At 36.2% G+C, this 26,251-nt stretch overlaps 1 protein-coding gene across 5 annotated transcripts in view; it reads right to left on the reverse strand.

Annotated features, from left to right (window-relative positions):
- The window catches only part of Ehbp1 (EH domain binding protein 1), a 285,025-nt gene that overhangs the window by 133,558 nt on the left and 125,216 nt on the right, over positions 1-26,251 (reverse strand). For all 5 annotated transcript variants that reach the window (XM_042691180.1, XM_042691182.1, XM_042691179.1 and 2 more), the window contains exons 8-9: positions 19,910-20,032; positions 14,765-15,002 (exon numbers count right to left, since the gene is read on the reverse strand). In XM_042691180.1, the coding sequence (XP_042547114.1) occupies positions 14,765-15,002; positions 19,910-20,032 (361 nt within the window). The remainder of the gene's footprint in view (positions 1-14,764; positions 15,003-19,909; positions 20,033-26,251) is intronic.

Here is a 26,251-nt window from a genome sequence, read left to right on the forward strand (position 1 = left end):
TTTTTTTTTACCTATTTTCCCATATTCTTTTTTTTTCATTTTATTTTATTTTTTTGTGAACATACTGTACAGAGGGGTTACAATTACATGGGCAAGATAATGCGTTCATTTCGTATCAACCATTGCAGCCTCCTCCTTTGTTTACTCTTCACATCCCTTCCCAGCCTCCCCACCCACCCAATCTCCCCCCCCCCCACCAACGTTGTAAAGCTCGTTTTCCACATGACAACTTGTACTTCTCATTGTTGCAACAGGTCCACCTGTATCCTTAAACGACTTGTTTTTCCCCATCTCCTCCACAAGTTATACTGACATCAAATATAGTGAAAGCAGGGGTTATACTGTGGGGGAGGGACATACAAAGCAACAAAGACATAATCTTATAAATGAGTTAGAAACAAATGCATGAAAGAAAAAAACATTTAAATATATATCTAAGGGTTCATTTTCCTAACATCCCATTATCTGACCTTTTCCTCTTGACTCATACATATACTAGATATTGCAAATAAGGGAAACCATGGGACCTATGTTTCTTTGGGCCTGGCTTACTTCACTTCATATAATTTTTTCCAAGTTTTTCCATTTCCTAACAAATGGGGCAATGTCATTCTTTCTGATGGAGGCATAGAATTCCACTGTGTATATATACCACATTCTCTTGATCCATTCATCTACTGAGGGGCATCTGGGATGGTTCCATCTCTTAGCTACGGTAAATAATGCTGCAATAAACATAGTTGTGCTGGTAGCTTCAGTGTGCACTTGTTTGTAAACATTTGGGTAAATGCACAAAAGTGGGATTGCTGGGTCATAGGGGAGCTCTCATATATCACCCTGCACCAGAATCAACTCCAAATGGATCAAAGACCTCGGAGTCAAAGTAGAGACTGAAAACATTACAGGACGGAATAGGAGAAACCCTAGGTCTCCTTGCCACAGGCCGAAATTTTCTTAATAGAGACCCAGAAACAAACAAATCAAAGAAAAGTTGGACAAATGGGATTGCATGAAATTGCAGAGCTTCTGCATGGCAAAGGTCATAGCTAGCAAGATCAATAGAAAGCCCACGGATTGGGAGATCATCTTCTCTAGCCATACAATAGACAAGGGTCTCATATCTAAAATATACCTGGAACTCAAAAAATTAAATCCCCCAACAACAAATCCTCAAAGAAAGAACTGCCCAATAAATAAGTGGGCTAAAGACTTAAAGAGTAACTTCTCTGAAGAGGAAAGAAGGATGGCCAATAGACACATGAAGAAATACTCAACCTCCTTAGCCATAAAAGAAACGCAAATCAAAACAACATTGAGATACCACCTCACCCCAGTTAGAATGGCTTTAATCAAGAACTCTAGGGCTGGGAAGGTGGCTCAGTGGTAGAGTGCTTGCCTTGCATGCATGAGGCCCTGGGTTCGATTACTCAGCACTGCATAAGCAGAACAAAACAAACAAACAAACAAACACCTCTAATAACAACAGATGCTGGAGGAGATGTGGACAGAAAGGAACCCTACTGCATTATTGGTGGGAGTGTAAACTTGTTCAACCACTTTTGAAAGTAGTGTGGAGGTTCCTCAAAAGACTCCACATAAGTCAGGTGCCAGTGGCTCCACCCTATAATCCTAGCTACTCAGGAGGCTGAGATCTGAGGATCGCGGTTCAAAGCCAGCCCGGGCAGGAAAGTCCGTGAGACTCTTATCTCCAATAAACCACTAGAAAACTGGAAGTGGACCTGTGGCTCAAGTGGTAGAGTGCTCGCCTTGAGCTGAAGAGCGCAGGGACAGCGCCCAGGCCCAGAGTTCAAGCCCTCCGACCGACACCCCCCTCCCCCCCCAAAAAGACTCCACATAGAGCTCCCCTATGACCCAGCAATCCCACTTTTGGGCATTTGTCCAAATGATCACAAACAAGACCATACTAAAGCTACCAGCACAACTATGTTTATTGAAGCATTATTTACCAGAGCTAAGATATGGAACCAATCCAGATGCCCCTCAGTAGATGAATGGATCAAGAAAATGTGGCATATATACACAATGGAATTCTATGCCTCTATCAGAAAGGATATTGCACTTTAGTTAAATTCTGTACATGGTAAGGTTGTTTTTTTTTAATGCTTCTGAATGTAAAAGTTTTACTAGATTAAGTAATTCTGGGTGTGAGGATGTTTTCAGAGAAGACTGGTGTGTATGTCTGAACCAACCACAGAGTAGGCCGACCCCCCCCTTCCCTCAACATAGGAAGCCTGGATAGAACAAGAATAGAGGAAAGGCAAACAGATCTTTCTGGAACTGGCAAACATTTTTTCTTCTAGGCTTGAATATCAGAACTCCAGGATCTCCAGACCTTAGTTTTTAGACTTAAAAACTTCCCAGCCCAAGGTTCTCAGGCTTCTAGAGTTGCACTAGGCCATATTGTAGACATCCAGGATCTCCAGTTTATAGGCAGCCTATGATGGAATTTCAGACTTTCACAAGCCAATTCCCCTTAATAAATCTCCTTTCTTCCTCCCCACCTCCAGCCCCTTTCTTCCCCTCCCCTTTTTCCCTCCCTACCTGACTTCCATCTCTTCTCTCCTTCTCCTATTTCCAACCCATGCCCCTAAGTTCTATGTTTCTGGATAGTCCTCACACAGAGTTGAATCTCTAAATCAATAAAAAAAAATGTCTTTGTGAATGGAGGAAGGGTAGACAGATACAATCATTATACTTAGTGTATATTATATAAAAGTTGAACTACACTATGTGACTTGAGGGTATAGATAAGATTGGTAGAAATGAGGGGAATCAATGGATGGAGTAATAGTGATCAAGATACACTGTACTCATAATCTTATTTGTACGCCTGAAACCCCTTGTACAACTATGGCCATCCTTAGCTATACTGTGGTTTACTTATTGCAGCTTCCTTATATTGCGGGTTTGTTTATGTGTTTGTTTAGTACACAGACCAGGATCAGACTCGGGGCCTTGCACTTGCTAAGCAAATTCTCTTCCACTGAGCTAAATCTCCAACCCCTATTGTGTGTTTTTTTTTTTCAACTGAATTCTGTATGATGGAATTTTCGCTACACTGTAAGATTTTGCACTGTATGTAAGTATATAATATTTATGACTTGACTGATTTTAATTATAATTGTCTAAAACAATATAAAATGTTAATTTAGATTAAGAAGAGAGTAGGAAAGCTTTATAGGAGAGTAGGAGGGGTTTATAAAGCCTTAAAATATATATAATTAAATAAACTTACCACTGCTACTTTGCAGAATTTCAACTATTTCAGGGATCTTTGGAATATAACTTCCATGACAGGTGAGGAATTTCTGTATTTTTTTTTAAGTTATATCTTTGAATATATAGGTATAATATTTCCATAGGTATAACATTTCTCACCAATGTTCTGTTTTCACTGTATAGATAATGCTCATGTTTCTTCAGATATTTTCAGGAGGATTTTATTTGGATACTTTTACACTTTTGTTGTTTTTGGGACTGCCCAAGGATCCTGCACTGTGGCTATACAATCAGTCCCTGAAAAATGGTATCTTTTAACTTGTTGGGGGGAGCAGAGGACATGAACTCAGAGCCTTGATCTTTCACTTGGCTTTTTTGCTCACAGCTGGTACTTGAGCCCTTCCTCTAGTTAATATTTTTTTTAAATGCCTATTTCAGACAGTTTACTAAACTACAGAAAAAATATAATTGAGTTTATATATTGATCATATGCCCTATAACTTGTTAATTTAGTTTTTAATTATAGTGTCTTTTTTGAAAACTATGGTTTCTTTACATAATTATATTATCTGTGAAAAGAAGATACTCTACTTCCAAGTAAAATTATCTATGGGAATGTTATAATGGTATCCTTTAGTTTTGCTACTCTCAGTCTTTATACTAAATAGTCATATATTTTACTTCTCCATGTTATAAAATTCAACTTACAATAGTATTTGTTATTTTGGGGAATACAAGGTTTTGAACTCAGGACCTTATACTTTCTCATCTTTCCTTTCCAGGTGTCAGCTCTATTACTTGAATCACACCTGCAATCACAGCTCTGTACCAGTTATTTTGGAGTTGGAATCTCATGGACTGTTTTGCCTGGGCTGGCTTCAAATCCTGATTCTCCAGATCTCTGTCTCTTGAGTTGTTCATTACAAGCATAAACCACTCGTACCTAGCTTACATTATTATTTTTAAGACTTAAATGATTGTTTTAAAGACATTTTTAAAGAATAAAGTCAATTATAAACACATAAATATATTTTTCAGTTTTTCCTGTGCTTTTCATTTCTTTGTTTAGATCCAAATTTCTAAGTGATGCTAATTTCCTCCAGCCTGAAAGACTTATTAAAAATATTTTCTGCAGAGCAAATCTGAGGGTAATTCTTTCAGCTTGGGATCTTTGGAAAAGTTTATCCACCCCCTCCCTTTGTGCTGACAGGCTCTCATTTTCTTTTAGTACTTTTTAATTCCACCTCACCCCAGTAAGTGGCCATTATCAAGAAAACAAATAATAGTAGATGCTGGCTGGAATGTGGCCCAAAGGGAACACTACTACACTGTTGGTTGGAATGTAAACTGATTTAAGCATTCTGGAAAGCAGTATGGAGGTTCTGCAAAGGACTAAGCAAAGAATGACCCCATGATCCAGCAATCCCACTCCTGGGCATTTACCCAAACAAACACAAACAAGGCCACACTAAAGCTACCAGCACAACTATGTTTACTGAAGCATTATTCACCATAGCTAAGATATAGAACCAACCTAGATGTTCCTCAGTAGATGATGAATGGATTAAGAAAATGTGGTATATATACACAATAGAATTCTATGCTTCTATCAGAATGAATGGCATCACTCCATTTGTAAGGAAATGGAAAGACTTGGAAAATATCATAGTAAGTGAAGTAAGCCAGACCCAAAGAAGCGTAGGCTCCATGGTTTCCCTCATTTGTAATAATTAGTATATGTTTAGGATAGTCCCTAGCACAGGATCACAATAGTTCAATAGCTATGTACATATGACCATATAAAATGATGCTAATTGAAATGAACTCCAGGATATGGAAACAAAAATTTTGTGTGCTGTTTTTAATGTACTGTGTGAAGTTATTTCTTTTTTTCTTTCATTTATTTTCCTTGGTTTATTCCCTGTTGTCATTGGTTTTGATTTTGGTATCCTGTGTCTTGCATATATGTTTATCTGATTTGTGGAAGGGAAGGGGAATAACAAAATGAGACAAAGGAAAAAGGGGGAACAATGCAACAGACACTATGCTGGAAATGAACTTTACCACTGGGGGAGTGGGAGGTTGCAGAAGGAAGGAAAGTAGGAGAAAAAGGAGGGAGGGGGTAACCATGTTCAACAAGAGATGTACTCAGTACCTTACTTATGTAACTGTAACCCCTCTGTACATCACACCTTTACAATTAAATTAAATTTTAAAAAATGAACCACACTTTCTTCAAACTACACTTTGAATTTCTTGTTTTGAGAAACTTGAGTTTTCTTCATGTTTTTTTTTTGTGCATGGGTTCATTCTGCTTCATGGACCTGTAGGTTTATATATTTTTTTTTTTTTTTTTTTTTTTTATTGTAAAGCTACTATACAGAGGGTCACAGTTACATGAGTGAGGTTATGAGTACACTTCCTCTTGAACATTGTTACCCCCTCCATTGTTTTCCCCCTACCATCCCCTCCCTCCCTCCCTTCCCCGAGGTTCTTTTTTTTTTTTTTTTTTTGATTGTGATTAAATGATTACATAATTTCAAAGTCACAAGTTCATTCTAACTTCCCTGGAGCAAATTGTCTACCACAGTCTGTAATATATAACAGTGTTCACATGTTATATACCATATTTGTGATCAGCAGCATGAGGATATTTAGTAGTGGTTCAACCAGATGAGCGGGAGTTCTTTGTTTCTTAAGTCCTGTTAGTTTTGTCGTATCACTAACCTTTTGGATTTAGCATCCACTTATGAGGGAGACCATGTACCGTTTGTCTCTTCGTTCTTGGCTTACCTCGCTCAACATGATTCCTTCTAGCTCCATCCATTTCCCTGCAAATGCCATTATTTTGTCATTTCTAATGGCTGCATAATATTCCATTGTGTATAGATACCACAATTTTTGGATCCATTCATCTGTGGTGGGGCACCTAGGTTGTTTCCATATCCTAGCTATTGCGAACAGTGCTGCAATAAACATGGAGGTGCACGTGTCCTTGTATATTGGTTCCTGTTGTTCAGGGTAGATGCCTAGAAGTGGTATGACTGGGTCGTAAGGGAGGTCAATCTTTAGCTTTCTAAGGACCCTCCAGACTGCTTTCCAAAGTGGTTGTATAAGTGTACATTCCCACCAGCAGTGTAATAGGGTTCCTCTTTCTCCACATCCCCTCCAGCATTTGTCGTTGGCTGATTTGTGGATGTGGGACATTCTGACTGGGGTAAGGTGGTATCTCAGGGTTGTCTTTATTTGCATTTCCTTCACCACCAGGGATGATGAACATTTCCTCATGTGTTTCTTTGCCATTTTTATTTCTTCATTTGAGAAGTCCCTCTTTAGTTCCCTTGCCCATTTAGTAATTGGTTTGTTAGGTTTGGGAGGGATTAGTTTCTTGAGTTCCCTGTATATACAGGATGTTAACCCCTTGTCTGATATATTGCTGGTAAATATTTTTTCCCAATTAGTTGGTTGTCTTTCTAGCTTAGTTGCGATAGATTTAGCTGTGCAGAAGCTTTTTATTTTAAGGTAGTCCCATTTGTCGAGTCTCTCTCCAACTTGTTGTGACCCTGGGACTCTGTTCAGGAAGTTCCTTCCTGTGCCTATTAGTTCAAGTGTCTCTCCTACTCTGTCCTGCAGTAGTGTCAGAGATTCAGGTTTAATGTTAAGGTCTTTAATCCATTTTGAGTTGATGTTGGTGCATGGTGATAGGCTGGGGTCCACTTTTAGTTTTCTGCATGTGGCTGCCCAGTTTTCCCAGCACCAGTGGTTGAAGAGGCTGTGTTTCTTCCATTGTATGTCTTTGGCTCCTTTGTCGAATATCAGCTGGCTGTAGGCCTGTGGATTTATATCTGGATCTTCTATTCTGTTCCATTGGTCTTCGGGTCTGTTTTTGTGCCAGTACCATGCTGTCTTTGTGATTATAGCTCTGTAGTAGAGTTTGAAGTTCGGCATGGATAGCCCTCCCATATTGTCTTTATCCCCTAGAATTGTTTTGGCTATTCTAGGTCTTTTGTTGTTCCATATAAATTTTTGGACTGTTTTCTGTATTTCAGTGATGTACGTCATTGGGATTTTAATAGGAATTGCATTGAATTTGTATATTAATTTTGGAAGTATCACCATCTTTACTATATTAAGTCGGCCTATCCAGGAGCATGGGAGGTCTTTCCATTTCCTAGTGTCTTCTGCAATTTCTTTCTTTAACTTTTTATAGTTCTCATTAAATAGTTCTTTTACATCTTTGGTTAGGTTAATTCCTAAATATTTTATTTTTTGGGAGGTTATTGTGAATGGGGTTGCTCCCTTTATTTCCCTCTCTTCCTGTGCGTTATCAGTGTATAGGAAGGCAACTGATTTTTGTGGGTTTATTTTGTATCCTGCTATTTTGCCGAAGTGACTTATGATTTCTAAAAGTTTGGGGATGGAGTTTTTGGGATCGTGGAGGTATAGTATCATGTCGTCTGCAAAAAGGGATAGTTTCACTTCTTCTTTCCCTATGCGGATCCCTTTAATGTCTTTTTCTTGCCTTATTGCCCTGGCTAAGGGTTCTAGGACTATGTTGAAGAGGAGTGGAGACAGTGGACATCCTTGCCTTGTTCCTGTTTTTAGGAGGATTGGTTGTAGCTTTTCCCCATTAAGTATAATATTGGCTATTGGTCTGTCATAAATGGCTTTTATTGTTTTTAGAAATGTTCCTTCTATTCCTATTTTCTCCAGAGCTTTTAGCATGAATGAATGTTGAATTTTATCAAAGGCCTTTTCTGCATCTGTGGCGATAATCATGTGATTCTTGACCTTGGCTCTGTTGATATGCTGGATTACATTTATTGACTTACGTATGTTAAACCATCCCTGTGTCTCTGGGATGAAGCCTACCTGATCATAGTGTATTATTTTTTTTATGTGTTTCTGGATTCTGTTAGCTAGAATCTTGTTAAGGATCTTTGCATCTGTGTTCATCAAGGAGATTGGCCTGTAATTCTCCTTTTTGGTTGGGTCTTTGCCTGGTTTGGGGATGAGTGTGATATTGGCTTCGTAGAATGAGTTTGGGATAGCTCCCTCCTTCTCTGTTTCTCTGAAGAGCTTGAGGAGTATGGGTATTAGTTCTTCTTTAAAGGTCTTATAGAATTCTGCTGTGAATCCATCTGGTCCTGGGCTTTTTTTTGTTGGAAGACTTTTGATAGCTTCCTGTATCTCATTATAGGATATTGGCTTATTTAATTGGTTAACTTCTTCTTTGCTCAGTTTGGGTAACTTGTATTTCTCTAAAAATGCATCCATTTCCGCCAGATTTTCTTCCTTTAGAGAGTATAGCTTTTGAAAGTAGTCTGTTAGAATTGTTTGGATATCTTGGGTACGTGTTGTGATGTTTCCCGTGGCATCCCTAATCCTATTAATATGGGTTTCCTCTCTTCTTTTTTTAATTAATCTTGCCAACGGGCCATCAATTTTGTTTATTTTTTCAAAGAACCAGCTTTTTGTTTGGTTTATTTTGGTTATGGTTTTCTGATTTTCTAATTGGTTAATCTCTGCTCTCAATTTGGTTATCTGGCTTCGTCTAGTAGCTTTAGGTCCCATTTTTTCTTGTTTTTCTAGCTGTTTTAGTTGCAACATGAGATTATTTACTTGGTCTGTCTCCATTCTCTTGATGTGGGCACTGAGGGCAATAAATTTGCCCCTCAGGACTGCTTTTGCTGTGTCCCACAAGTTTCTTTGTGAGGTGTTTTCATTTTCATTGAGTTCTAGGAAATGCTTTATTTCTTCTCTGATCTCTTCTGTTACCCAGGCCTTGTTAAGGACTGTGCTGTTCAATTTCCATGTATTAGAGAAATTTCTGCGGTATGCTTTGTTATTGAGAGCTAGCTTGATTCCACTGTGGTCAGATAGGATACAGGGGATTATGTCGATCCCTTTGTATTTGCTTAAGTTCCTTGAATGAACTATGATATGGTCTATTTTGGAGAAAGTTCCATGAGCTGCTGAGAAGAATGTGTACTGTGTTGTTTTAGGGTGAAATACTCGGTAGATGTCAGTTAATTCCGCTTGAAGTATGGCCTCACTTAATTCGGTAGCTTCTTTGCCAATCCTCTGGTTGGTAGACCTGTCCTTTGGTGAGAGTGGCGTGTTAAAGTCTCCTAGTATTATCGTATTGGGATCTATTTTATTCTGTAAGTTTGAGAGCATTTGTTTAACATATCTGGGTGCACCGATATTTGGGGCATATAAGTTGATGATGGTTATATCCTCCTCTTGGATTGTTCCCTTTATTAATATGTAATGTCCGTCCTTGTCTTTCTGTACTGATTTTAATGAAAAGTTTATTTTGTCAGATATCAGGATAGCTACACCTGCTTTCTTATTGGGGGAATTTGATTGGTAGATCCTTTTCCACCCCTTCACTCTGAGTTTGTTTGTATGTTTGGCTGAGAGGTGGGTCTCCTGAAGGCAACAGATGGATGGGTCTTGTTTTCTGATCCAGTCCTCAGTTCGTTTTCTTTTAATTGGCGAATTCAGCCCATTTATATTAAGAGAAAGTATAGAGAGATGCATTGTTGTCCCTGCCATTCCGTTTTCCTAAGTTTTTCTTCTTTCCTTTCCTCCTGTGCTTGCTCAGTTAGACTTTGAGTAATGCCTGTTTGGGGCAGGTCCCAGTTCCTGGTTGCTTTCTTCAGGTTGTGTCCCCCCTCTTAGAATTCTTTGTAATGCTGGCTTAATGTTTATGTATTCATTTAGTTTTTCTTTGCTATTAAAAGTTTTCAGTTCTCCATCGAATGTGAATGCTAGCTTTGCCGGGTATATCAGTCTGGGTTGGCAGTTATTGGCTCTCAGGGCTCGTATGGTGCTTTCCCAGGCTTTTCTTGCATTCATTGTTTGTGTGGAGAGATCTGCAGTGATTCTAATTTTTTTCCCGTTGTAGTATAGCTCCTTCTTCATTTTTGCTGCATGCAGGATTGTTTCCTTATTATTCAGATCCATCATTGTTACTATTATGTGCCTAGAAGTGTTTCTCCTGGGATCTTGCTTGTTGGGTGTTCGATAAGCTTTTGTGATGTAGTTAAGATGGTCGTTTTTGAGGTGGGGAAAATTTTCATTGACTATCTTGTTAAATAGGTGTTGCATTCCCTTGCTCTGGAATTCCTCACCTTCGTCCACTCCGATTATGCGAAGGTTAAATTTTTTAGCATTATCTGCTTGCTCTTGAATTTCCCTTTGGTTTAATTTGAGTGATTTTTCCATATCTGTCACTTTTTGGTCCAGTTGGTGTATTCTGTCTTCTGTATCTGACACTCTACCTTCCATTTCATTCACTCTGTTGACCGTGGCTTCTATTGTGGTTTGCATGATGGAAATGGATCCCTTTATGGATTCAATGTTGGTTCTCAGAGTACTGATCTCACCTCTCAATGAGGTGATATCAGTATGCATTACCTCTAATTTGGCGTTTATCTCACTTCTTACTGAGGTTTGTGCAGCTTCTATTTTTGCATCCAATTTTTGTTTGATATCCTGTATATCTTTTGATAGTTCATCCTTGTGCTCTTTCAATTTCTGATCCATTTCTCGCTTTATTTCTTGAGTCATTGCCTCCAGCAACCCTTGGATGTAGCTTTTGTCTTCCATTCCTGCTTTGCTCCCACTGGGGCTCTCCCCTGCGTGGCTGCTGGCTTTTGAGGTGAGCTTGCTGTCCTGGGTAGTGGTAAACCTTGTGATTTTTCTCTGTGATTTTCGCATGGGGGTTCAGGAGACTGCTCTTCAATCTTGTTTTGGTGTGTCTGTCTTTGCTTGGTTGCTGATTCTCTATTGGTAGAGAGAGTCTGTGTCTGATCTGGATTCTGTTGGGAGCCTATTTCCAGCTGCTATTCACTTAGGATTCTCAGCTCTCTGCTGTAGCAATTCCCGCCTTTGGAAGGGTTGAGCAGCCTAGACTGCTTGTGTTTGCTCCTGCGGGTGCTCTTGGGAAGATCAGATGCTCTGGATGCACTCTCCCAAATACTGGAGTCTGCTATGGGCTCCTGATGTGTTTTTGTTTGTTTTGGGCTGGTTGTGGGCTTGAACTCTAGGTTTGGGTGCTGTCCCTCAGCTCTTCAGCTCAGGGCTGGCACCCTACCATTTGAGCCACAGCCCCACTTCTGACCCTTTTTGCTTTGTTCAGGCGCCGGTCCCCTGGCCTGGTTCCGGCCCCAGCCTGGAGCGCGCTCGTTAGGCCTGTGCTAATGTGTATACCACCTTGGTTATGCAGCCTGGAGGACACAGTTCAAATTTCTTCTACTGTTGGTAGTCTTGACCCAGGGGCACTGTTCCTGGCTTGAGCATTTAAGCTCCCTTCCCGGGGCGCTCTTGCTCTGGCCTGGCCAGCAGAGTGTGCTCCACCGGCTGGTGGGGCTCTCGAACAGTTCCCAGTTTTAGTGGGTCCTGTGGTCCGGGTGTTGGGGTAGGGAGTCTAGGTCAGGGTCTGGGGATTCCCTCCAGCTCTGGTCTCCCTTGATGGATTCCCTGTCCCCTGATGGGTACTCACCCTGTAGGTCGTCAGTTGTTGTTGCAGTCCGTCAGTTGTTGTTGCAGTCCGAGTTCAGTTGGGGTGGTTGCGGGCTGGGTTGGGCGGCCCCCCGCCGGGTCGTTGCGATCGCGACAGGTCCCTTTGTGGCGCTGCTGGTGCCAGGCGGCTTTGGCGGGATGGAGCCTCTCCGCTCCGGTGGAGAGTGATGGGTGGGGTGGGATCCTCCTGGAGACTCCCGGCTGGTAGGTTTCTCTGTTCCTGGCGATCCGCTGTTCTGCAATCCGGTACCTGGTGATCTGCAAGCAGCCCCCTGTGTCTCTGTGGCTCCGGCAGCCCCCGCCGGGCCGGCTGGCCGGCGGCTTGGCGCACTGCCGCGCGGCCAGTAAAGGTTGGGGGAGGGGTCTTCGCTCTTCTCTGTTCTGAAATTCTTCTTTTCCTCTCTTTCTTTTTTTGTTATTTTCCACCTCTGGTTTTTCTCTGAGTGTTCGTCTTTTTGTTGTTGTCGGTCTCTTGGGGAGATTAAAGGTTGGAACTCGAACTCTCTTTTTGGTTGGAGAGAGCTGTGGCGTTTCCCTACTGCCCCGTCGCCATCTTGAGAACTCGGTTTATATATTTTTTTCAACTTCTAAAATTTTAACTCTTCAAATATTTTTTCTATTTCCTTCATCGTCTTCCTTTTAGAACTCCAATTATACAACATTAGGCCACTTGAAGTTGTCCCAAAGCTCACCAATCCTCTATTCATTTTCTTTTTCTTATGTTTCAATCTAGAAGGTTTCTGCTGTGTTAGTTTCACTGACATTTTTAAATATGATATAGTCCTTTCCAGTATATTTTTCATCTCAAGACTTTGAATTTCTCATCTCTTATAAATTCAGTTTGGATTTTTTTACACTATCCATATTCATCATTTCCTTCACTTTTCTGAAAATCTGGAATATATAGCAGTTATTTTACTGTTTGTTTATTAGTTCCATTAACTATCTCATTTCTGTGTCTTTATCTAATGATTAAGTTCTCTTATCATGGCAATCAGGATTTTCTTGCTTCTTTACATACCTGATAAGTCTGATGGTTTATGACTGCAAATTTTAACTTTTGAATTCTAGTTTGATTTTTATATTCCTTAAGTATTTTTGGGCTTTGTGTGGGATGTAGTTAAATTACTTAAAATTACTTTGATTCATTTGGACCTTGCCATAAGGCAGGTATAGAATAGCCTTTAGATTAGGCTCAATTTGGATCTACTAAGGCAATAATACTCCCTTTATGGCTGAACAATATTCCATTTTGTGCTAGTGTATATCATGTTTTCTTGATCAACTCAAGGGCATCTGGGCTGGGCTGTTCCCACAGCTTAACTATTTTTAATAGTACTGCAATAAACGTGGATATCAGACACCCTCTGTTGCTGGGTGCTGGTAGCTCATGCCTGTAATCCTAGCTAAAATCCAAGGATTTTGGTTCAAAGGCACCCAGACAAGAAAGTCTAGCAAGACTCTTATCTCCAATTAACCATCAGAAAACCAGAAGTGGAACTGTGGCTCAAAGTGGTAGAGTGCTAGCCTTGAGCAAAAGAGCTCAGATACAGCACCCAGGACCTGAGTTCAAGGTCCACTACCAAAACAACAATAAAATACCTCATTATATCCTGACTTATATTCCTTTTGGTGAATGCCTGGACCACAGGAAGTTCTATTTTTAGGTTTTTTGGTACCTCATAGTGATTTTTTTGTATATTTTTTTTATTATCTTTAAGTAGTTGTACAAAGGAGCTGCCATTCACCAAAGCAGTTTATGAATACAATGCATCTTGATCAATGTCACCTTTTTTTTTTATTGTCAAGGTGATATACAGAGGGCTTACGGTTACATAAGTAAGATAATGAGTACATTTCTGGTCAAACTTGTTTCACCCTCCCACGTTTTTCTCCTACTCCCCCCCCAAAAAAGTTCTCCCCATCAGTGGTATAGATAACTTCCAACATATTGTCTTGTGAGTACTGCTGTTGCATTGCTCATCCTTTTGTCCTTTGTCTCACCATTTTGTTGTTCCCCTTCCCTTCCCTAATTCAGAGAAACATATACTATACTCAGGGTACCAAAATCAAATCCAGTGACAAGGGATAAACCATACAGGGGGAAAAACACACAAACAAAAAAAAAACCACAAGAAATCACATAGTACATTAAAACAAAAACAACAAAGAAAAACCTCTTATGTCCATGTCTTGTTTGGTTTCCTTCGTTTGTAATAATTAGTATATGTCTAGGATATTTCTAGCAAGAATAGCTATTTACATATGACCATATAAGATGATGCTAAGCGAAATAAACTCTAAGACCCATACTGATTTTTTATTTTGCCTTTTAGAAACAAAGACATGATCTATAGACACTATATAACTCTTGATTACAATGTGAATGTGGAAGTGGTCCTGTGGCTCAAGCAGTAAGAGCACTTGCATTGAGCTGCAAAGCACAGGGACAGCTCCCAAGCCCAGAGTTCAAGCCCCACGACCGACAAAAAAAAAAAAACAAAAAAACCCAATGTGAACGTATCCCTGTATATCTCCACCCTAGATTTGAGCAAAATAGTAGCTCAAATAACACTATCTATTCATATTGAACTGTGAAAAACACTCATTTATTAATGTTATGGTCTTATTATCTGGATTTGAGCAATTCTCAGTAAGTCAACATCAGAATTATAGTATAAACTACAGTGTCCCACAGCATTTGATTAAAAACAACTAAATGTGATTTACAGCATAATTTCTATAGGAAGACACAATTGGAATTCCAACCAGAGAGTAGATGAACAATCTCCCTTATCTGTAAGCTTAGGGTAAATATACACTCACATGGAAGAGGATAGAGAAAAAAGGTTTAGACTAAAAATCAGATAGGAAATGAGTTAGATAGTACAAGATAAACTTTAAAACATTTTTCCCCATCTATATTACAGAAGGATCTCTTTACTTAGTATACAGAATAATCTGTGCTGGTACCAAAATAAAATGTACTCACTCATCCAACTCTTCTTCAGTTTTAGAGTTATCAGCATACAGGTACTTGCTCATGTCCACGGGTCTTATATTTTTTCTTTTTGTAGACTGGGGAGGAGAATCCTTTATAGTTACAAAAGTTTCTGGCTCATCAAATGGGTTCAAATACTGTGAAGTCTGTACATCTTTAAAGGGATGATAGCTGTTATTATAAAAATATTCCTCTGGATGTTTAGGTGAAGCTTTTTCAGTGATTGGTTCTATAAAAATAATATTAAAAGGTAAGTTAAATTAATGGTATATGATACTGTCTTACATTTTTATTACTTTCAAGAATTTCAGGCTTGAATCCCACTTTTGGGCATTTACCCAAATGTTCACAAACAAGACCACACTAAAGCTACCAGCACGACTATGTTTATTGCAGCCTTATTTACCATAGCTAAGATATAGAACCAACCCAGATGCCCCTCAGTAGATGAATGGAACAAGAAAATGTGATATAGATACACAATGGAATTCTATGCCTCCATCAGAAAGAATGACATTGCCCCATTTGTTAGGAAATGGAAAGACTTGGAAAAAATTATATTAAGTGAAGTAACCAGGCCCAAAGAAACATAGGTCCCATGGTTTCTCTTATTTGCAATAACTAGTATATGTCTGAGTCAAGCAGAAAAGGTCAGATAAGTTGATGTTAGGGAAATGAACCCTAAGATATATATTCAAATGTTTTTTTTCTTTCATGTGATTGTTTCTAACACATTTATAAGATTATTTCTTTGTTGCTTTGTATGTCCCTTCCCCATGGTATAACCCCTGCTTTCATTGTATTTGATGTTGTTATAATTTGTGGAGGGGAAGGGAAAAAAAACAAATAGTTTAAATAGGATACAGGTGGACCCATTGCAACAATGAGATGTACAAGTTATTATGTCAAAAACGAACTTTACAACTTTGGTGGGGTGGGGGGAAGAGGGTTGGGTGGGGAAGGAGGATGGGATGGAAAGGGGAAACAAAGGAGGAGGCTACAATGCTTGATAAGAAATGTACTCAGTATCTTGCCCATGTAATTGTAACCCTTCTGTACAGTATTTTCACAATTTTTAAAAAAAAGATTTTCAGGCTTGGACTATGGGTGTGGCCCAAATGACAGAGCACTTACCTAGCAAGGATGAAAACATGTTCAAACCTCAGTACCAACCAAACAAAATGAAATCCTTAAATTAATAAACTATGAGGCTGAAAGAGTATAGCAAACTAATGAGGCTTAGCATCACTGGTTCATGTTGCTTATCCTAGTGCTTGAGAAGTTAAAATTGTTAGGATTGAAGCTCATAGCCAACTCACAACCAGCTCACGCAGAAAAAGAGTTATAGAGACTTTTCAATAGAAAGCTGGCCTGTGCATACATCTGTTATCTTAGCAACAAGAGAAGCCTAACATAGTGGATTGTAAATACCTAGGCGGGAAGTAACACTTTATCTAAAAAATCAGGAACAAAAACTATGGTTGGAGGTATGGCTCACTAGCAAGAATGTCTGCAAATATGAGGCCCTGTATCACAAAAAAGTAATTATGAAACAACATATTTCATGATGTTAAAATATAATATTTAAGATATCTGTCTACTTCTCTTGATTGGCAATCTCTTTAAATTGGTAATATTTTATGATAGCCTTTGGAAATTCTAACACCATACACCTTGAAATCTGGGGATATATGGTTCCAAGTAGACTGCCTGCCATTGAAGACAAACCAAAAATGCTCAGGATGGAGAGCATTTAGTGTTGCACTGCAGTTTGATCTATTCTTCTCATAACCTGACTTCTCCTACAGATAAGTACCTTTAAACAAACCTAAAATTTTCACTTTATCACTTAAAATTAAGTACATTTACTTTGCCTTACTTTTGGGGCAGTGTTTGCTTTGGGGGGGACATATTTTTACAAAATTAAGAGCAGGGAAACACTCAGAAGATCATATAATGATTTAAATATAACTATGATAAATGTAGGATGGACAAAGAGCTTTTCCACACCAACTGAGGTGTGTAATGGAAATACAATTTTAAATTTTGTTTTTGAATTTTACTTACATTTACGTATTTATTTACTATATTTGGTCAAACACAATAAAAATTCAACCATTGTTGAATTTTGGACATTTTAAACTTCTTAGAAGCGTAGCATTAATTTTTCATATGAATAGAAATATAACACATTTGTTCTTGAAAGAATGTAAGACATAAAAATTTTAAATCTTTCTTGCTAATTACATCAGCACAGACCCATGTAGGTCTCCAAAATTTTATTTTGGACTAAAGAGAATATATACTCATACATCACTGAACTTGTTTTCTCGAAGACTCTAGACAATAGATTTCTGTATGTTACAAATGCTTACATTTTATTTATTTATTTTTGGTATTGAGGATTGTACCTAGAACTTTGTACATTCTAAGCACACACTCTAACATTTAATTATAGGCCTAACCCCAAAACTACATTTTTAGAGATTTTTGAAATATTTTTTTCAATCAACTTGGATGTAATTAATAATTAGACTAACACAAGAATCTTCAAGCTGAAAGAGTTATACTAAAATCATACCAGTATACTCAGATCTGTTATAGGAAATTATTCAATATTTTACTATGTCAAATTTCAACTTCTAAGCTGATTTAATAAAAATAAAAATTTCACAAATTTGAAAAATATTTTAGAGAGTAAAAAATAACAATACATTTTAAAGTAATTTTAGCCAGGCCAGTGGCTCATGGTTATAATCCTAGCTACTCAGTAGGATGCGTTCTAAGGGTCATGGGTTGAGACCGGTCTGGGCAGGAAAGTCTGTAAGACTTGAATCTTAGTTAACCAGAAAAGAGCCAGAAGAGGAGCTGTGGCTCAAATGATAAAGAGTTAGCTTGATCAGGGGGAAAAAAAACACACAAAAAAAACCTCTCTAAGAAACAATACAATTCTGAACTCAGCACCGGTACAAAAAAAATTAATTATGACAGGAAATTCTACCAAAATTATTATTAGAAAGTATAAAATTGGTTATTGAAATTCTTAAGAAAATTTTGTTTCATGAGTGACATTTCAAGCAACTTAATCTGGTTATTATTTTAAAAATGTTTTATGAATGATATGTATTACTTAAATTTTAGCTTTTAATTTAATTGTAATTTTTTGAAAAGTGATGTTTTAATTGTTTCCAGGCTTGTTTCAAACTTTTGGAATCAAGTGAACATCCTGACTACTTCCAAGTAGATAGGACTATAGGTACAAGCCACAATGTACTAACTTTTAAGTTTTAAAGTCAGATTACCTATATTTTAGACATTATCCAAAAAAATTGTCTTTATACTGAAAATCCTCTGAACTAAACTTCTTTGCATCACTGAAAAGCAATTATGAAGTATGATACAGAATTTATAAAATATATATTATATTAACATAATATTATAATAATAAATCAGTACTGAAATCAATTTAAACAGAAACTCAATACTATATGTTATTACCCTTTTGCTCAGAAATCAGAGCCACATATATTTAGAAAAGTTACTCGAATCATTTGGAAATGAAAAGCTCAACTACTGCTATCACAAAATATCCTGGCAATGTGTTTCTGAATATATACTCAGATACACGCAGTTTACAATTGAAGAGAATCTGTGCAGTCAAAAGAAGATACTTGTTTAGGAATCTTAATTCTATCCTCACCTGTATTTACCTTAAGTTCAAATCATTTAACTGTTCTGGAGTCTGTTTCATAATCTACAAGAAGAGGTAGTTAAACTGTCTGCCTGTAAGATTTGCTGTAACCCTTATTAAGATTTAAAGCATGTTCACAATATGTAGCTCACAAACAAAATTAAATCTCACTAATTTAAACTTACTAGTTTGGAGTCTAGTAAGATGGGAAAAGTAAAGGGAAAAGTAAAGATGGAGAAAGGATTATGAAATGATATTGCTCTAACAGAGTGAATCCTGAAGCTAAAATCTCATTTTCACCATGACAGACAGTAGTAGTAAAATTCCTAAAAGCTCACGAAGATTTCATAAGAGCAGTCAAAAAGATATAAACAGCGGTTAATCATTCTTGCATTACTTTGAACAGAGTTTAATTAAACAAGTCTCACTTCTTCAACAGTCCTTATCCAAGCTTTAAGAGTTTAAAACTACTTGACAAAAAAATGACGAGGGGAAGAAAAAAATGCATTTTTACTCTTTGTATGATAAAAGATAAATCGACAGGATGCAGTAGTTTTTCATTTTCTCTGCCCTATGCTAACACATGCACAACTACTAGGATTTTAATCCAAAGATATAGATAGTTATAGGACCAGATGGATAGTAAGATTCTCTAAACATCAGAGTAAAGCTAAATGAAGACAGAAACTACCTCTAACTACATCAGTATATTAGTATATCCCACAGCGTGACCTCAGGTGGTGCATCTGCCGAATAAGAATTTACTACATGCTAGTTAGGTAAAAACACTATTATCTCTAACACTGGACTTTTATTGTCTGTTTCACCAAACTAACACAGAACTAAAATACAGGAACCAGGTAAAGGTCTATATAAGATTTTTTTCTTTGAAAAAACTCTGTAGAAAATAAATTAATGAGCAATTGAAAATGATGCCTAACAAAATATTATTATTGTAAAGAAAGTATTCAAAAGAAAGCTTTTGAGTAAATCTTAGCAAAATTTTTTAAATAGTTGTACAAAGAGATTTCAATTCAACAAGTCAATTTATGAGTACAGTGCATCTTAATCAAAGTTACCTCTTCCATCATTCTTTCCCGCATCCCCCCAACCAATCTCTTTTCTTTTCTATTTCTTTGTTTCCTTTTCCTTTCTTTTATGCTGGTATGGGGACTCGAACTTAGAGCCTGGGCACTGTCCCTTACCCCTTTAGCTCAAGTCTAGTGCTCTACCACTTCAGCCATACCTGCACATTCAGCTTTTCACTAGTTAACTGGACTTTTCCCGCACAACTTAGCTTTGAACCATGACTGTCAGATCTGTTTCCTAAGTAGCTAGAATTATAGGCATGAACCACCAGAATTCAGATGTAAAACTTTTCTGAACATTGTAGTTCAAGAGAATTTAACTTACAAACACTGTAAAAGTATAAAAAAACTTTCTACCTTCTGAGTCAGGATCTCCAAATGGATTTAATTCTTCTACATCAGGTTCATCAAATGGATTTGAATTCACAGTGACCGAGTCTTTTTCTGCTTCATCCAAAAAGTTAAGTTTATTGATAAGTTCTGAAAATAAGCATGCATAAAGTCCACTATAGTTAAGGTGAAGTATAACTATTAATCATTCACGAAACATTTCAAACTTTAGAAATTCACATTAATAATACCTGCAAATGATGAGATACACTATTTTATCAATAGCAGAATGCCATTCAAGTATTTTGTAGTATACCAACATGTCAAATTAATAAAAGTACATGTACTCTAGTTTGAAAATTATATGAGACAATTAACTATATTAAAGGCATTTTCATTTGAATTGTATTTGATTCAAGTTTAGAAGCACAAAACAGGTTTTTAGAAAAAATATTTCATTCCTTAATAGAGAAGCAATACAATATATGTATATAATATATATAAGATCACTAAAGAAATATGTTTTATGATGTATTAAACTCAGAAGATGTTTTTAAATCACTATTTAGGATCTTGATACAAGACTGTGCCAAAGGTAAATTCTGTTATCTTATTGCCTGTTGGTGGACTACAAATTACCAAAGAAAACACTGTACAAAGAACACAAAGACAAAACTGACAGCTAAGTACAGACAGAAGTCAAGATGTAGCAGGTCACAGTAAATACAGGCAATCAGAAGCAGATAGAAAGGAGGAAAGCTCTTAGACCTTCAGAGGAACTGGCTGATTTAGCTGAAGGCATATTTGCTTGTTTTATGCAGTCATCTTGATCTTCATCTAAGCTGCTCAGAGCATTCAACTGGTTTACAATTTCTGTAAACAGAAGCCAGTCAAGACAAATGTAAGGTAAGGTCATTTAATTAAAGAGCAGCAGAAGCATGCTGTTATTAAAAAAGACAGAGAAGATGTTTGGTTAGTTAAGACAATATTCAGGGATGTTATTTTTGATGAACTTTAACAGATGTAATTAAGTAAATATTATATTGTACTCATTTTAAGATAGAAAGTATTTTCTTAACATTTGTTAGTAACATAATAACTATGTTAATAAACACGTAACGACACTGGCTTTCAACAATTACATTTTGCCATATGTAAAAATAAACTGTGTTTTAAACACAAACCTTCAAGTGAAATAAGCATCATTTGATATTCACCATTCATTTTTTATTTTATACTCTAAATTTAAACTAATTGTTTTAAGAATATATCTACATGAATCAGTTACATAATAAGAATTCACATTCTAGAATTTTAAAAATCAATACTAAAAGTAAACAGGTTATTTTCTACTTCTATTTTATATAGAATCTGTTTTTTAAGTCAATTTTTCAGTATTCATTTTAAGAATCTTATAATATAGCCAACTGCAGTCAGAACAAAAAAGACAAGGATGAAAAGAAAAAAATGAACATAGAATTCACTTTGCACATAACAATAAACAAATTAGTTACATTTTAGATGACTTTGCATATGTGAAATTATCATTCAATGGATAAAAATTACACAAGATACCAAGTCTCAACTAGGATATTCTAGTTAGTAATTGATGTTTCTAAAGTCAACCAGGGAATATTTTAGATATGATGATAAATCAAATAAATCCAGACTACTCAGTGGGAGAGAAAGAAAATGGTTAGAAATAGAAGACATTCATAAATCCGAAATTAATACTATTGTTTCTCAAAACTACAAATTTATGTTCATGCTAAGTTTTATTTGAACAAAATTAGAGATTATACATTTACACATTTGTATTATGGTTTCCTTCATGCATTCATGTGCTGAACAAATATTTATTTACTACTATTGCCAAGTCTTCCATTTTCTTTTCAAAAAGATGAAAATAAAAACAGACAAAGAATTGTCCTCAGAAAATTTACAACCTATAAAAAAAACACAAATGAACTTAAGATAGACTTAAATGACTGTTAAAATAGTTGACTATTAGAAATATGTTTAAGCAAAATACACTGGAAAAGTCAATAAACATATTAATTTCTCTTGTCCACATGAGAAAATCTATTTTGCATGAGTGAATTGCCTGAATTAGTCAAAGTAAACCAAGGAAAACAAGTAAACACAACCTGAACTGAACTCTTCAATCCTACCTGAATAGCAGCAAATAGGGCTAAGACTTAGTCCTGCTTCTATTCTGACTAAAAAGTACCTTCTTCCATTTTATTCTGCCAATAATTTTAAACTTCACTCTCACTCAAGCCAATGTATCAAATATTTCAGTAGGTAGAATTCATTAATATATTATACCATTTACTTCCCATTACCCATTGTAGTAACACTGTAATTTTTTTAAAAAATAAGTTTTTGAAAAATAAAAATGGAGGATCAGCTATTAAGTGATCAGTAATGTTATGAGTGATTTTTTTCATGCATTACTAGTTGTATTTTTAATTTGCAAATGACTCATTTTTAACTTTGAAAATAAGAACTTTAAAAAGTAATATTCATTAATCGTAACTAATGTACTAAGTAGTAGGAAGACTGAATATATTATTAGTTCCCAGAAATAGCATACCTCTTGTGTATTATTAATATATACATTTGATTATATAATTAATATCACTTATTTGACCTATATTCCTAGATGTGCAATTACAAGGCTGAAAAAATATTTTAACTGCTCAAAGATTTCATATCTGTTGAATAGTTAAGACATCTTAATAATTTTATTTTCAAACATATAATATCACTTAGAACAGAACTTACTTGTTAAAAATCTTATATAGTAATCATTGTTAGAAATAATAATCCTTACTTTTAAAATACTAATATTGTTCCACTGAGTTTTAGGTACAATATGAACATTTGTTCAGATAATACTAAAATGAATGTTTACAAGACTAAACCATTTACATCATAATATTTCTGAATGTTTTCAATATTTCCTCTATAATCATATTTTTTCTGATGATTTCCTCATTAACAATCCAAAGTAATTGTTATATTTTTTTCATTAAATGCCAAAGTATCCTTCCTGTTCTCATAGATTTATCCTTAGCTTCTACAGCTTAACTCATATTAACAGAATGAAAAATTACATTGGTCATCTTTATCAATGTTCCTTACAATTAATTCACATCATAAAAAGTAACTTTCAAAGGCATACAATTATTTAATAATTATTTACCTATTACATGCTTGAGGTAGGAACTGCACTTATGGCTTTATAATTTAGTAGCACAGATAGACAAATAGCAATATCAAGTACATGGTAAATGTTATGATGGTGATAGCATTGAAGGCTATAGGAAACTTGAGGCAGCACATAATTCAGTATAAGATAAAGAGGGTTTTTTGTGTTTTTTTTTTTCCCTACATTTGAGCTAAGACAAATAAACACTGTTACTATTATTAAAATACATAGAGGAGGGGCTGGGAAGGTGGCTCAGTGGTAAAGTGCTTGCCTTGCATGCATGAGGCCCTGGGTTGGATTCCTCAGTACCACATAAGCAGAAAAACTGGGAAGTGGTGCTGTGACTCAAGTGGTAGAGTACTAGCCTTGATCTGAAAAGCTGAAGGACAGCGCCCAGGCCCAGAACCCCGCGACCAGCCCCTTCCCCCCAAAAAAAAGAAATACAAGGAGGAAATGGAAGGATTTCTCCAAAAAGGAGGCAAGGAATAAATGATACACAAAGGAACTGCAAGCTGTTTGAGATTTAAGATGCCAGGGATGGGACAGCAATGAGATAAGGTTGGCAAATGTTCTAGCATGAAGATATTTGTGATCAAACTGAATGTAAATTTTACTCTTAGAGCAGTTTCCATGAATACACAGAAAGATCAATGTACATCAGAAACATTTAAGCAGCAACATGGTGGTAGCACTTGAAAAAAATAGGATAGCACACAAGACAAACACCATCACTCCATGAATGAAGACACTCTATGAATATTTGTTGATTAAAGAATAAATTAAGAAAAAATTGACAGATATAACTGAGAAGAGTCTGGGAAAACGCCAGTTTTGTATCTTGGGTGACTGTGTAGAAAATAAGTTTTAGCACTCAAATGGGACTATTCAATTGGGGACAGCCTGAGAAAGTTCCTGCAAAAATAGTTCAACTGGCAGTTGCTTGTGGATCTATAGCTTAAAATATATAGTTTGCTATATTTTTCTTCTTTTTTTTTTATTGTGAAAATACTGTACAGAGGGATTACAGTTACATGAGCAAGGTAATGAGTACATTTCTTACCAAGCATTGTTGCCTCCTCCTTTGTTTTTCCCCTGCCATCTTTTCCCTCCCGTCTCTACAACTACACTCCCCCCCACCCCGTCTAAATTGTAAAGTTCATTTTTCAACATAGCATCTTGTACATATATTTCTCCTTCTAAAGGAGAACTTTACTGTTTCTTCCAAATTTCTTGATATCAATGTTTTACTTTTATTAAGAAAAAGTTAAAAAGCAAAAATAAGATTTAACAAAAATGTATTATTTATTTAATTTCCCCCCCACGGGAAGCTTTCCAGGAAATATACTATCCTAACCCAATATATGCACATAATACTTTATTACTTATTAAAGCCTACTTCACTGAAAATTTGCACACTTGGAAAATGCTAATAATCCTATGTAATGCTGCTACCCTACTACTGATAATTTCAACCTTACTTACTGCTCAAATAGGACAATAAATCCACAGAGCAAAAAACTGTTTATGTGTTGATCTTAACTTGCTTCACATTGGTGAGAGTAAGAAGGGAAACTACATTAGGGGCAGGCAATCAAAGCAAAGGGTCAAGTAATTTGAGACTCTTCTTGATTGTTAGAAAGGTAAAAGAAGATAGAAATTGACCAAGAGAGATTATCACATTGAACAAAAAAGGGAGGATAGGGAGGCAGCATGAAGAGTAGAGGTGGCTTTTTCCTTTTAAGAAAGTCTAGGATGAGTTAAAAGAAACATTGCCTAGAGCTAGAACATACCTGAAAAATCTTGCATCATCCTCATTCTTTTCTCAAGTATAACTAGATTTAGTAACAGTCTCTTTAAAACAGTTAAAAATAGTAACGCTTTAACTTCCTGGCAAAAATCAAGGTCAAAAGATGTCACCTTTTTTAAAGATTTAAGCCTATAAATTTTTGATTTGTAAACGTATTTAATAGGTTTAAATAATGCTATTTTAACCCCACAACATTTCATAATGTGGAAGGGAGTGGCTGTTTCAGGCAGGCAAGTACACACAGTGTTCTCTCTCCCTGTAACTTCAACCACTGGCTCTCTAATATTCCCTTCAATGGCTATTAATATGATTAAGTTGCTCTCTACTTAAAGCTGAAAAAAAAAACAAACCCTCAATGTTATCCTCTGTTAGTCTGGCAGTGTATTAAATTTATATTTAAAAACATCTTAAAAAGTAGTCATCAATTTCTCACCTACCATTAATACTTTCAACTCATTGAAACTTGCTTTTATCTTTACCTTTATTCATTTTTATCAAATCTCACTGAATTACATATATGTGTGTGTATATATATATATATATATATGTATATATGTTCTAACTGGAAATAGATAAATTTTAGTTCTTAGATAACATCTGTGTGAATAAACAATCAGTCATTCCCTCCTTGAAATTTTTTTCCACTATTTCCAGCACACCAGACTCTCCCTATTTCTCCTTATCTCTCTGATAATTCAGTCTTTTAAAAATTATGCCTTCTTCAATCTCTTTATCAGTATTTCCTGGGATCTCTTCATATGTGTTACTCTCCTAACCCTCCCATGGTAATGTGCCCTTCCTGAAAGAAGGCTTAAAACACACACCTATATGAAGGTAATTCTCAATATATACTAAGTAACAGACATGAATTTCTAGGTGTTGACATTTCACAAAATGAGTCAATGTATAAAAAATGAAATTCAACATTTGTGCCTCTATGTCATGTTTATCTTAGTAGTTCTAACACCAAGTACTTTTTTTTAATCATATAGCTTGTACTTAATGTATGTTGTAAATGAATAGATGTTTACAAGGCAAACAAATGTAAGGCATACTTTATAATACTTACACAGGAGAGGATACGCTTTATGTTTTCTAAAATGAAAACTGTATGCCTTATCTCTACTTTTTGTTATAAAGGTGACATACAAAGGGATTACAGTTACGTAAATCAGGTAATGAGTACATTTCCTTTTGTACAGTGCCATCCCTTCCCTCATTCTCATCTCTACTTCTGTGTGTGTATGTAATTTCCCCTAGCTTTAGAGAAACATGATAGTTTAAGGCAAAATCTTAAGACCTTGTGCCCTTAGTCAACTTTTTCACTCACAGCTGGTGCTCTATAATC

The sequence above is a fragment of the Dipodomys spectabilis genome, unplaced genomic scaffold, assembly GCF_019054845.1.
Source record: "Dipodomys spectabilis isolate Male_0828 unplaced genomic scaffold, ASM1905484v1 ptg000141l, whole genome shotgun sequence".
Lineage (NCBI taxonomy): Eukaryota > Metazoa > Chordata > Mammalia > Rodentia > Heteromyidae > Dipodomys > Dipodomys spectabilis.